The 13,706-nt window shown below is 43.9% G+C and overlaps 1 protein-coding gene across 14 annotated transcripts in view; it reads right to left on the bottom strand.

The window, feature by feature from the left end:
- Window positions 1–13,706, bottom strand: part of LOC128265631 (uncharacterized) — an 85,153-nt gene that overhangs the window by 63,348 nt on the left and 8,099 nt on the right. For 9 of the 14 annotated variants that reach the window (XM_053001798.1, XM_053001799.1, XM_053001801.1 and 6 more), the window contains exon 4: window positions 10,862–11,011. In XM_053001798.1, the coding sequence (XP_052857758.1) occupies window positions 10,862–11,011 (150 nt within the window). Of the gene's footprint in view, window positions 1–8,996; window positions 9,039–9,097; window positions 9,257–10,559; window positions 10,802–10,861; window positions 11,180–11,259; window positions 11,328–11,385; window positions 11,473–13,706 lie in introns of those variants that run through there. The other 5 variants (XM_053001800.1, XR_008268898.1, XR_008268896.1 and 2 more) reach the window with 5 other exon arrangements.

The following is a 13,706-nucleotide window of genomic DNA, read 5'->3' as shown; positions in this document are numbered from 1 at the left end:
TGGTGTGCGGGATCGGCGCTTCGGAAGGGCCGAATGTTGCACTACTTGTTTTGTGGTAGCGGGGTACACTGCTTGGTGTTGGCGCTTCGGGAGGGCCGATTATGCACTGCTTGATGCAGACGGTGCGCTGTGGCTGGGTGCACTGCTTGGTGTCGGCGCTTCGGAAGGGCCGATTGCTTGGTGTCGTCGTGTCTCGTCGTTCGAGTACGTCGGGTTCGTAGTGTTCTGGGCCGTTTTTCAGAGGAACGAACTACTTGGATTTTCTAGTGGGATGTGGGAATGTAGGGCATCGTTAGTTTCGAGCTGCCGTTTTATTCCGTATCGTTTCCGGGTCGGAATCCGGAAACGTGACTCACTGGGAGGAACTCACTGAGATGGGCCGGAGTTACGAAAACTGTGCCGGGCTCAGCGATCTCGACCGGGCCTGGGTGCGTATTCCTAAACCACACCGTTCGTCGGTGATCCTCACCAGGTCGTAGAGCCGAATTTCAAACCGAACTCTTACGGATCCACCACCACTACCAAGACTAACTACCAGAACACTTACCCGGGTATTCCTCCTGGTTGTTGTTTCCGCGAGAGTCGTCGGAACGCAAGTGACTGGTCTGGGGCTGTGTCTCCGCTTATATTTAGGAGGCCGTGACTCCCGTGGTCGTCACGCTGACGGTGCCGCTTCGCCCGATCCGGATCCTTGTTGCTATTTCTCCCGTTGTCACCCTCCGGGTTCCTCGGTTTCCTGGGTGCCAGGTGGACTTTAGGAGGGCTACGGCATCCGACACCTTCTCCTTGTGCTGGGTGTTGATGAGTGGTTTTATTGTTCGTCCGCACTCCTCATCCCAATTCTACTCCGACTCCTCGGACAGATCCACCTGGCCAACACCCAGGTCCCTATATATGTCGGACAGGCGTCTCGGCTTCACCCATGCCGTCTGTGGTCGCTGTTTGTCCACTAGTTGGCTCCGTTTCGATCCCGTGGATGTTCTTTGTTGTGGGGATCTTGACCTGTGGCTATTCCGTTGCGGTTGCTTGGTTTCATATCCTGTTCCTTTTCCGTGTCCTTGTATTGTCATTGTCGTCGTTGTTGGGTTTATTTCTTGTCTCCTAACAGGTGCCCGCCTTGCGACCGGTGCTGCCCTGGTTGGTCTTCTGCCTCCAGCTGGACCTGCCACGTCCACGGCCCCGAGAATGATGACTCGACGCCGCTGCTGGTTAAGGCTTTCCAGGTTTTCCCGGTATTTCTTTAGGGAGCTTTCCAGTTTCTTGTCCATTCTGAAAATTAAGTAATGGTTTTGATGATTAGTTAGGAGATATCACTTCCAGCTACTTCGTTATCAACTACGGGTTTCAGTTCGTTTATGTATGCTCTTTATGTTTTTCTTATTGTCGCTATAACTGTTGAAATGAAACTCGTCACTTTGAATGGGCCCTCGTATTTCGGTGCTAACTTTGCTGCAAACCCAATAGCTGCCTCCTCTCCTACTTTGGGTCTCCAGTCTCTTTTCCGTAGGTTATATGATCTGGCTTGGTCTTGTGCTGCTTTTCCCATGTTCCGATGTGCTAGTTTGCTCGTTCCTATCATGCGTTGTAACCTTGCCTCTATCGTTTCCTTTACCATTCCGGATCCAGGTGTGGTTTCTTTATACAGGCTCCCTGGTAGTCGTATTTCCCGTCCGTATAGTAGGTACGCCGGGCTGTATCCTGTTGATTCTGACCTGTTGCTATTAATGGCCATTGCTATTTCGGGTAGCCAGTCGTCCCACCGTGTGTGTTCGGTTCCGGAGAATTGAGCTATCATAGTTTTTATTTTCCTATTTGCCCTCTCGGCTGGGTTCTCTTGCGGGGTGTATGGCGCTGTTAACTGGTGGACGATTCCCCATTTCTGTAACTGTGCCTTAAACTTATTACTCGTAAACTGTACCCCGTTGTCCGAGATGAGTTTTTTCGGTGTACCATATCGTGTGAGGATCTGTTCTCGTAAAACTTTTAATACAGTTTCTGTTGTTGCTTTTCTGACGGCTGCTAGCTCCACCCACTTGGAGAACTTGTCGAACATCACTAGAAGCATATTATTGCCGTGACTAGACCTCGGTAATGGACCAACGAAGTCTATGTAGAGGGTGCTTTTGCTATTTCTGTTAGCATTTTCCCTGCTGCCTGCTGCTGTGAGGTCTTGTACCGTTGGCATGTTTCACAGCGACGTACATACGTACTGTTGTATGTCTCTGTGCATCCCTTGCCAGTAGTACGATGCCATTACCCCATGCTTCGTTTTTCTAACCCCTAGGTGGCCTGCTGTAGCTTCGCTGTGGTTTTCTCGTAGCACTCGTTTTCTTTGGTTCTTTGCCACGCATAGCTTCCACGGTTGTGTATCCTCGTCTGCGGCACATGACGGTAGATGTCTGTATAGTTTTCCTTCTATCAATGCGTAATCTGGCCATGTTTCTAATTCTTTTCCTATTGCAAGGAGTTTCTGTTTTATCCACTCGTCCTCCTCTACTTCGGCTCCGTGTATTTCTTCCTCGAGCATTCGGGATAATGCGTCTGCCACGACGTTAAGCTTGCCTTTGCGATAGCGTACCTCCAATGCCCATCTGGCAATCCGTCCTGAAGGGCTCTCGATCGAGTTAAGCCATTTAAATGCTTGGTGGTCCGTGATACGACGAAGTGGTACCCTTCCAGGTACATCCTCATTTTCTGGATGCCCCAGTGTATTCCCAGGCACTCTTTTTTGGTAGCCGAGTAGTTTTGTTCTGTTTTTGTGAGCTTCCGACTGGCATATGAAATAACGTGTTCTCCGTTTTCGTACTCTTGGGTCAGTACTGCTCCTAGTCCGAAATTACTGGCGTCCGTCTGAAGTACAAAGGTTTTTACAAAGTCCGGACAAGCCAGGACCGGTGCTTTGGTTAGTGCTTTCTTTAGGTTTTTGGTCGCCTCTTCTGTCTCCTCGGTCCATTTGAACTTTGTCCCCTTCTTGACCAGGTTGTACAGCGGTTGCGCTAGTTCAGTGAAGTTCGGGACGAATCTTCTGTACCAGGAGGAAGCTGTGTACTTGCTTCGTTGTCTGTGGGCTTGGCATGTTGAGGATCGCGGCTATCTTTTCTGGATCGGTGTGTATACCTCTTGCGCTGATTACGTGTCCTAGGTATTTCAGTTCTTCCTTAAAGAAGTGGCATCTCTCTCTCTCTGTGTTGATCTTTAGATTTGCCTTGCGGAGTCTCCTCATTACCTCCTGTAGCTTCTCCAGGTGTTCCCGTTTCGTGCGTCCGATTACCACTATGTCATCCAGGTATGCGAACGCGAATGGTTCCATCTCTGGTCCGATGACTGAGTCTAGCGCTCTTTGGAACGTCGCTGGTGCTGTGTGTAATCCGAAGGGCATTACTTTCCACTGGAACTGTCCGCGTCCTGGTACCGCAAAGACAGTGTACTGTTTACTGTCTTCGTCCATCGGTATCTATCAGTAGCCACTATGCAAAGCCTCCATTCCTTGTTTTTCTTCTCCACGATTAACACTTGCGAACTGTAGGCGGAGTGTGAGGGTTCAATGAGGTTCTGTGCTATGAGTTCGTCGACTTGTTTGTTTATTATTGACTGCATTGGTGGGTTTTGAGGGTAGTACCTCTGTTTAATCGGGCGGTCGTGCTTCATGAAGATTTTGTGGCTAGCAATGTGACTTACTCCTTTAATTTGGCTCATCATCTCTAACTCCCTTTTGAGGGTCTCTTGGATCTGTGCGTCTGTTAAATCCCCTGTTTCTTGTGATCCGATGCCGTGTCTCTTGTGTTGCTTGCTTCTGCGTTGGTTCCTCTTCTTCTTTTTAATTTTCGCTGTGATGCCTCCGCATTCTAGTGTAGCGTTGCATTGTTCTTAGAAGTCTATTCCCAAGAGTAGATCTCCGATGACCTCGTCGAGGACTAATAGTGTTGTTGTGTTTGTTTGTGTCCCGAGCTGTATTGGTACTTCTAGTGCCTCTGTGACCGTTCTTGTGACGCCTCTGTTAAGTATTGGTTGTGTTTCTTTTGGTGGTTGGTGTCCCAAGCGAGTTTCCGGTGTTTATTGCTTTGTCTGCTGTGCTGTGTGCCCATGTGGTTGTAGTGCCTCGAATTCCTCGGCTAGTCGGAGGTATTCCGCTAGGTATCGCTTGAACTCCACTCCTGTTTCGGTACTCCAGTTTTTTTTCTTCTGTGAGCGTAGTGAATCGCATGATTTTCCTGAGTTCTAGCGCATATTCCTTCGCTGGCTCGTTCTCGCCCTGGTGTCTATGTGTGATGCTTTCCATAGCTTTCTCCTCATGATCCGCTGGCCCGTAATACTCTAGGAATTCTTACCGAAAGGTGCTCCATGACGGCATCGCGTTTGGGTGGGTGTGCCACCAATCCAATTCACAGCCTCTGAGAAGTATTACCATTGCTCCTGCTGCATGATTTAGATCTATGCCGTATGCCTCTGCTAATTCCTCTGTTCTACTAATGAACTCCTCCGGGTTTCTAGTTCCGTCGTATTCTTCTCCCCAACTTCGTATTACTTCCATCGTGGCCACTTTATTTCCTTCTGTCCTTGTGGGCTTAGATCCAGGTTTTCCTTCGACAAACTCCGTCGGGTTCGGCACTTGCAGATATTTATGTTTTTCCTCGATGTGTTCCTCTGTGTCGGTTGTCCCGCTAATGCCTTTCGGTTGGTTTCCTGTTCCGTTAGGTGCTGGCTTCTTGCGTGTTTCTGAGCCAGTTCCAAAAGGCGTTAGATAGTTTCCTCGCCGTGGTTGCCGTTCTTTATAAAATCTGACATTTGTCTTCGCATGTCCTCGCACAGTGTTTCTGATTTGACCTCGAATTCTATTAGATAGGCTTCCAGTTGGGCTTTATTGGCATTGCTTATCCAGCCTCGAGTTAACTTGTCTGCCATTGTATTATTTTGTGTTGGGTTAAGGAAGAGGGTGAACGATCTTTGGTGTTTCTATTTGAGGATACTGTCTTTTTGTGTTCAATTTGCTCGGGCGCTACTGTAACGACCCTGTTTTGGGAGGTATAGCTCGCCGTGGCCAGGGTTTGAGACAGAAATTTATTTCCTCTTTTGATCGGTTTACCTCCCTTTCCCCAAAGAATAACACAAATCGAACGCTTCAGAGTATGGTTATATTTTAATAGTACGATTGATTAAGACTACGTTTTCTAACTATAATTATATCGAGCGTGATCCTGCTTGATTAGTGGCGTAGACGCCTCTGAAGGGCCGAATGTGGTACTGCTTGTTGATATCGACGCTGCGGAAGGGCTGTGTCTCCGCTTTGGGTAATCGGGTTTATTGGGCGATGATTATCGGCAATCGATAACTTCGTCGAATAAATGTGACCTGGTGCTGTTGGCTTTGGGCGCGCGTTGGAATAATAAAGGGCCAGTATTTGGAATGTTCTTTTTAAGCTTTAATGTGAAAGTTGAATTTTATATATTTGTGACGGTGGGTCGTCACACTTGACTGGGAAAATATTCAAATTTTAGATATAATTGGTGAAGAAAAAGTTCGCTTCATTGCCATTACTCACTAAATTAGTTTGGAAACTAACACTCCCTCTTAACAAAATGTAGTATCTGCTATTTGACATGTTTTAAGAAATAGCAAGCTGGCGAACTTTTCCCGTATAACATACGTAAGTGTAGCGTTGCATTGTTCTTAGAAGTCTATTCCCAAGAGTAGATCTCCGATGACCTCGTCGAGGACTAATATTGTTGTTGTGTTTGTTTGTGTCCCGAGCTGTATTGGTACTTCTAGTGCCTCTGTGACCGTTCTTGTGACGCCTCTGTTAAGTATTGGTTGTGTTTCTTTTGGTGGTTGGTGTCCCAAGCGAGTTTCCGGTGTTTATTGCTTTGTCTGCTGTGCTGTGTGCCCATGTGGTTGTAGTGCCTCGAATTCCTCGGCTAGTCGGAGGTATTCCGCTAGGTATCGCTTGAACTCCACTCCTGTTTCGGTACTCCAGTTTTTTTTCTTCTGTGAGCGTAGTGAATCGCATGATTTTCCTGAGTTCTAGCGCATATTCCTTCGCTGGCTCGTTCTCGCCCTGGTGTCTATGTGTGATGCTTTCCATAGCTTTCTCCTCATGATCCGCTGGCCCGTAATACTCTAGGAATTCTTACCGAAAGGTGCTCCATGACGGCATCGCGTTTGGGTGGGTGTGCCACCAATCCAATTCACAGCCTCTGAGAAGTATTACCATTGCTCCTGCTGCATGATTTAGATCTATGCCGTATGCCTCTGCTAATTCCTCTGTTCTACTAATGAACTCCTCCGGGTTTCTAGTTCCGTCGTATTCTTCTCCCCAACTTCGTATTACTTCCATCGTGGCCACTTTATTTCCTTCTGTCCTTGTGGGCTTAGATCCAGGTTTTCCTTCGACAAACTCCGTCGGGTTCGGCACTTGCAGATATTTATGTTTTTCCTCGATGTGTTCCTCTGTGTCGGTTGTCCCGCTAATGCCTTTCGGTTGGTTTCCTGTTCCGTTAGGTGCTGGCTTCTTGCGTGTTTCTGAGCCAGTTCCAAAAGGCGTTAGATAGTTTCCTCGCCGTGGTTGCCGTTCTTTATAAAATCTGACATTTGTCTTCGCATGTCCTCGCACAGTGTTTCTGATTTGACCTCGAATTCTATTAGATAGGCTTCCAGTTGGGCTTTATTGGCATTGCTTATCCAGCCTCGAGTTAACTTGTCTGCCATTGTATTATTTTGTGTTGGGTTAAGGAAGAGGGTGAACGATCTTTGGTGTTTCTATTTGAGGATACTGTCTTTTTGTGTTCAATTTGCTCGGGCGCTACTGTAACGACCCTGTTTTGGGAGGTATAGCTCGCCGTGGCCAGGGTTCGAGACAGAAATTTATTTCCTCTTTTGATCGGTTTACCTCCCTTTCCCCAAAGAATAACACAAATCGAACGCTTCAGAGTATGGTTATATTTTAATAGTACGATTGATTAAGACTACGTTTTCTAACTATAATTATATCGAGCGTGATCCTGCTTGATTAGTGGCGTAGACGCCTCTGAAGGGCCGAATGTGGTACTGCTTGTTGATATCGACGCTGCGGAAGGGCTGTGTCTCCGCTTTGGGTAATCGGGTTTATTGGGCGATGATTATCGGCAATCGATAACTTCGTCGAATAAATGTGACCTGGTGCTGTTGGCTTTGGGCGCGCGTTGGAATAATAAAGGGCCAGTATTTGGAATGTTCTTTTTAAGCTTTAATGTGAAAGTTGAATTTTATATATTTGTGACGGGGGTCGTCACACTTGACTGGGAAAATATTCAAATTTTAGATATAATTGGTGAAGAAAAAGTTCGCTTCATTGCCATTACTCACTAAATTAGTTTGGAAACTAACACTCCCTCTTAACAAAATGTAGTATCTGCTATTTGACATGTTTTAAGAAATAGCAAGCTGGCGAACTTTTCCCGTATAACATACGTAAGTAGTAACCTAACTCCCAGAGAAAAATCTTTTCAGTCCAAATATTTTCACTTTGGATTAAATATTTTCGGTAGAGATTTAGCCCCGAGGGGTGTTGTGTTTAAATCAAAGTATCTCACACTTTAATTTTTATTTTGTAAGTACGGTAAAACGTAGTTTTAAATTTTAAAAATTGAAGTCAACAATTTTCATGAATAAACGTGAATAATGAGATTATCATGTTTTTAGTTTATTTTAAGTAAGCTTGTATTTTTAAACATTCAAATATTTTAATTTTTATTTTTACTATGGGGTTTTCTCTGGGTGAACTTACAGGGTCTGCTTCAGGTGTTTAATCTCTTCTTGCATAATGACAATCCGCACCTCTTGCACTTTTAGCGCCATAGATCCCCGCGCTATTTCCTCCTTCAGCAACTGGATGACATGCTCCTGCCGCCTCACCTCCCTCTGCTTGAATTTCAGGATCCCGAAGAGTTTGCGCGACTCCTCCTCCTTCTAGGCCAGCTCGTTGTTCACCTGCAAAGGGAAAGGGGGTAAGCATGGGCAGGGCTATTAATTCCCGGCCGCGGGACCTGACTGATCAGCATGTTTTTCTCGCCAACTTGACAGTACATTTTGTCCAGTTTGGCTCGGTCTTCTGCAGGCTGCTTATCATCTGGTTCCGAGCGGTGAGCATCTGCTGATCGAGATCGATCTTCTCCCGCAATTTGGTCATCTCTTTGTTTAACCGACCCTCGACTTGAGATTGGGTCTCCGATTCGATGGATTTGATATTTAGTTTAGTTCACTGGAAGTTGGAAAAAAAAAAATTTAAAAAGGTATTTTTCAAAGTCCGATATAAAACCACCTTGTCTGCATCATAGCATTTCAATATTTTTCGTTTAGTTCGTCAAAGTCTGCGTGCTGCTTCAAGGCATTGCTAACCTGCATGCTGAGAAAGTTTTGATGATCCTCGAGGTTTCGCATCTGCAGCTTGAGATCGGCAATAACCAGATCCTTCTTTATGACACCCTTGTCCATGAAATCCTGACGCTGCTGCAGATTGACAATGTGCTCGCGTGCCTCCTTCAGTTCGCCCACCAAGAAGGCGATCTGTGCCAACTGCTTATCAATGAAGTGTGGGGCTATGTCCGGTCCAACATGCGCCTCCTCCAGGCGGTGATGCATTCGCAGCTTGCTAAATGTGATATAAGGAAATGGTATATTAAAAGAAACCTTCAGTAATAGCCTTAAGCTATCTTACACCGACCTAAGCTTGCCCAGTTCGATTCGCAATTCTCCAATGATTCCATCCTCATTGGCCAGCGCGGCACTCTTCTCGGCCACTAGCTGGGACAGCTCCTCGACCACATCCTCGCTGCGCCGCAGGCTCTTCTTCAGCTCACTGATGGTGTGATCGCATGCGGCCAGCTCGTCAGCCAGGTTGGCCTCGTACTCCGATCTCAATTGGTTCATCTGGTCGCAGTGCTCCTTCTTGATGTTAAAGAACTTAGACTCAATGTGCTTCTTCTCCAACCGCAAGCGAGCTATCTCGCTATAGCTGGACCACACAACTGATCAATTTCCTCGATAATGGTGTTCATTTTGAGGTTCTTTGGGAAATGGAATATAGAACTAACGCGTCAGTGATATATGATTTTTAGGGACTTACCACCAAAGACTAATTTATTCCGAATCTTCTCGCGTTGGTTTCGCGCCTCGTGTTCATCCTTGCTCTTCTGTATCAACTGCAAATGATCGTAGAATAACATAAAGCACGAATCGACCACGGCACGACAGCGTTCCTTTAAGTCATGGACACTCTCAGTTGCTAAAAGGCAAGGAAGAAGTTAAACAAGAATTGGCTGAAAATTTTAGATTTTTAAAGACATTTGCTGTTAAATATTTAAAAGTAGTAAATTTAAGAAACTCTACTCAATTTAATGTACGTTTTGCTTTGTTTTTTAACAATGCTGTATTTACTTATTTTAGATGTGGAAATGTTACATTTTTATACCCTTGCAGAGGGTATTATAATTTCAGTCAGAAGTTTTCATCGCAGTGAAGGAGACATTTCCGACCCTATAAAGTGTATAAATTCTTGATCAGCATCACTGGACGAGTCAATCTAGCCATGTCCTTCTGTTCGTCCGTCTGTCCGTCAGTCTGTCCGTCCGCTTGTCCGTTCGTCCGTCTGTCCGTCCGTCCGTCCGTCTGTCCGTTCGTCCGTCTGTTTCTACGCAAACTAGTCTCTCAGTTTTAAAGCTATCTGCATGACACTTCCCAAAATCTCTATTTTATTGGAGGTAGTATATAAGTCGGAACGATCGGATCGGTCGACTATAGCATATAGCTCCCATAGGAACAATCGAAAAATAAATTTAAAAAAATTATAACTTAGCTGTTTCTAAATTTCTTTTTTTAGTTTTTCGACAAATAGTAATTATTATTTATTTCAGAATTACGGTTTAAATTTCATGAAAATAGGACGACTATATAATATAGCTCCCATAGGAACCATCGGAAAAAAAATACAAAAAAAATTATATCTGCTGTAATTTTATTTTTTAATTTAATTTTTTTTTTTTAGTTCTTCGACATATTGTGATGGTTAAATATTTTAGAATTACGGTTTAAATCTCATCAAAATCGGACGACTATATCATATAGCTCCCATAGAAATAATAAAAATATATAAATAACTAATAATTGAGCAGCAAATCATCATAGCTTCAATATTTTTAAACGTATGCGCAAGTAAATCATAATTTTAATGTTTTAAAAAATATTTAATTCTTGCAATAGCTGCAAGGGTATATAAACTTCGGCTTACTTTCTTTCTTGTTTTTGTAATTTTTCAATCGACTTTTTTCGGAATTCATTTTGAAAATATATTATAACTTAAAACATTTTGTATATTTATATAATGGACTAAAAACAAGTAGAAGCCAATCCAATTAACAACAAAAAATTTTTAATTTTAACTCTAGCAATTCGTATAAGTGTTGTACTTACAGCCCAATTTTTGAAAGCTGCTAATAAGGTTGGTTAAAAATTAAGATTGCTTACTTTTGGACATGTTAAGTAATAGGAACGAGATAAAAGAGAATTAATAGCATTTGCTATATACTCACGCAGATTTTTGGGCAATCGGTGCAGATCGTCGGCGTGAACCACGACTTTGCACTTCTCGTTCACCACCACGGCCACAAACTTGTAGACTCCTTGAAGCTTTTGGGGTGCCAAGGTGCGGATTTTGTGCATTAACTCCGACTGCAAATTATCCAGCTTCTTGTGCTGTATCTCCAAGCCTCGCACCTTGTTCAACTCGATTACCCAGTGATGCAATTTTACTTTCTCGAAAACGGCTGGGATACTGAGGGTCAGGAGACAGATTAAATTTTTCAAATCGGGAATTGAGTCAGCAGCTACTCACCAGCTTCCGTCGTTGACTTAGCCCTTGGGCGCGGCAAACATTTAGTCCGCTTGACAGAGTCCTTGTCCACTTCAGGTTTACGTTCATGATCGCCCACTGTATTCTCGGAGGCTAGAAGCAAGGGCAAGGAACACGCACTGGCACTGGTTACTGCCTCCAAGGGAGTGGCCCGAATTGGGGAAGTGTTTTTTCTTCGGGTCACCCGCAAGCCTGCGGATAGGTATGCGACTGGTCGGGATTGATCTGGGTCTGCGGATGGTCGGGATGCGACTGGGACTGGTATCGCGACTGGTGGGTTTGGAGCCACGATTAAAGGCTCTGCCTCGGGTGGAAGTAAGAGCCAAGGAAAATGTTTAGCATTGACAAGTACCACGGTAAAATGATTCACCCCTACTCACCCACGAAGGACCAATGGGTGCGGGCTTTTCAACTTTTCCCTCGGACCTCAGCTTTGAGGCCTTATTACCTATCAAAGAAATCAGAGGTCCATTAGCCATACCTCAATACCGAAATTCAAGTCTTACCACGAACTGGAGCCGACATGATGCTGTTTTGCTGTAGAAAAAGTGTTGAAATTGTAACCGATTATATCTGATCAACTAAACGAAAAAATATAAGAAATAAAAAAGATGTAAGAGGTACCAAAATACTTTGTTCTGAACTGCTTCGACTTGTGACTATAAATATTACTTTTACCACTGTACCCGGTGTTTTCCAGGCTACTTTTCTTAGGATGGGAATATGAAAACAAATGAGCACTATCAACTAATGCGAAGCTTTTTGAAACGGAAGGTCTGTGGGCCAAAATTTGCATTCAGTTGCTATTCGTGCGATTTGCGACTAATTCTCAGTTCTAAGTTAGAACTGCCTAATGGGGTTTTAGATAATATTTGGTAAAAGATTTGTTAATATTAGGGACTACGAGTACCCAAAACTTTCTAAAATATTGAATAATTATTTAAAATCATCAGTTGAAGAAAGGGCATTGTCATATGAAATGTTCAAGTAAAATGGGCCTTACAATGCCAATGTAGTACTAAAGATAAGACCTAAATGTCCTTTTATGATTTAATCTATTGGATTTGTTTTTGTCACCATTATGGGGGCTGTTATTTTGCTTAAGACAGTCGGCGCTTTTTAATTAAATTTAATCAGTGACTTATACAGTCTGTATAGTACATATGTATATACGCAATGCGATCCATTTTCAAAGGCTTAGCAACCAAGCCGCCCATGAAGAAGAGCAGCACAGCGATTAGTTGGGGCAGATACTTGAACTTGACAATCGCTTCGGGTAGGAAATGAATGCCAGACCAGCTCTACCCTTGACCACCCGCGAAATGTCCGAGGTATTGGTCTCATGAGCCAATTCCATGCCAGGCTCCTGGCATGATCATATAGGGAAATAGGGCCAGAATATAAGAGGCGTTACCTGAGCTCCTAATGCCTTTAGACAAAATTGTTCCGATGATAACCCAAGTGGCTAAGAAAAACAATATCAGATACCAGCTGGGAGTTCTTAGACCATTGTCCTCCAAAGTTTCGGGTTCCCTGAGTAATGTTTGTCTGTATAGATGGGAGGTTAGTTAATTGTTATGAAAGGGACTTTATTCCTTCAACCTTACGTGAAGAACAGCTCCGCGGAGAACACACCCTGCCCAATGGACGTATCATTGACTGCTGTTTCTTCTGTGCCCACACAGCTGCTGCCCCATTCCACCAGGCAATAAGTCCAGGGCAAGACCTCACTAAAACTGGCCACCAAATACCGGATGGTCAAAGCCATAATACAGGTATAGTAGGTGTTAGACAAAGCGGTACCTGTCCCTAACCAATGCCTGCAAAACATTAATTGGGGGTAAAGGTTATTTAACCTTTAACGCTTATGCTTTCACTGTGCTACAAAATGTGTCGCTGCAAATCATCATAGCTTCAATGGTTTTAACCATATACGCCAGTCAAATGTTATTTTAATGTTTTCAAGAATATATAGTTTTTGCAATAGCTGCAAGGGTATATGAAGTTCGGCTTGCCGAAGTTTGCTTCCTTTCTTTTTTTACCTTAAATACATTAATAGATTTATGTTTTTTAACATTTTTAACAAAATATAAGACCAGTTGCACTTTCATAAATGTTTTTCCAAACGATTTTAACAAAAATTCAAGCTCACTATGATTAATTAATTTTTTAAAAATTAATTTTTTTATTTAAATTAAATGAAAGTACAATTCGAACCTTTAGAACTTACCCTTCATAATAGGAACCATATCGGAGGCCTTGATGCAACCACGACTGGAAAACTGAGAGCAATGAAGGGAAAGCGCCAGACATTGCCCAGACCCACGGACAAAGCGATGCAGGAAAAGAGGAACTCCACCCCCTTTCCCCACTGATCCCACTGGCCAGAGGACTTGGACTCCACTTCGCAGTTTATGACCAGGGTGCCAGGGACAATTTAGAAATGGCCTGACACGATTATAGAGATCTGCTAAAAAATGAGCTGCATACAGCTCAAGGAGTGGAAAAGTTTTCGTCTTGAAGGGATTTCGACTTGGCGGTCAATAAAGAAACATTCAAACTTTCAGCAGCTTGAGTACGCTCCATAAGCTTGCATGGAAGCGTCTACGAAACCATGAATTTGAATCGGGATTTGTCGATCTGTGTGAACGAATCGCGATACCTTAATTTTCGAAAGTTCCAGAAGCGTCGCTTTAAACGTCTCCAACGATGTAAGCAAGGAAAGAGTCATCCAACCGAAATTGAAAGTAATCTTTAACCGGTAACATAACCACTCCAAGGGTCTTAGTTACGTCTAAGTCAGCCATAAGTATCATTACAGCGCTAT

This window comes from Drosophila gunungcola, unplaced genomic scaffold, assembly GCF_025200985.1.
Source record: "Drosophila gunungcola strain Sukarami unplaced genomic scaffold, Dgunungcola_SK_2 000143F, whole genome shotgun sequence".
Lineage (NCBI taxonomy): Eukaryota > Metazoa > Arthropoda > Insecta > Diptera > Drosophilidae > Drosophila > Drosophila gunungcola.
Note: the sequence above shows the minus strand (reverse complement) of the source record. Positions and strands in the feature narration are given on the sequence as shown.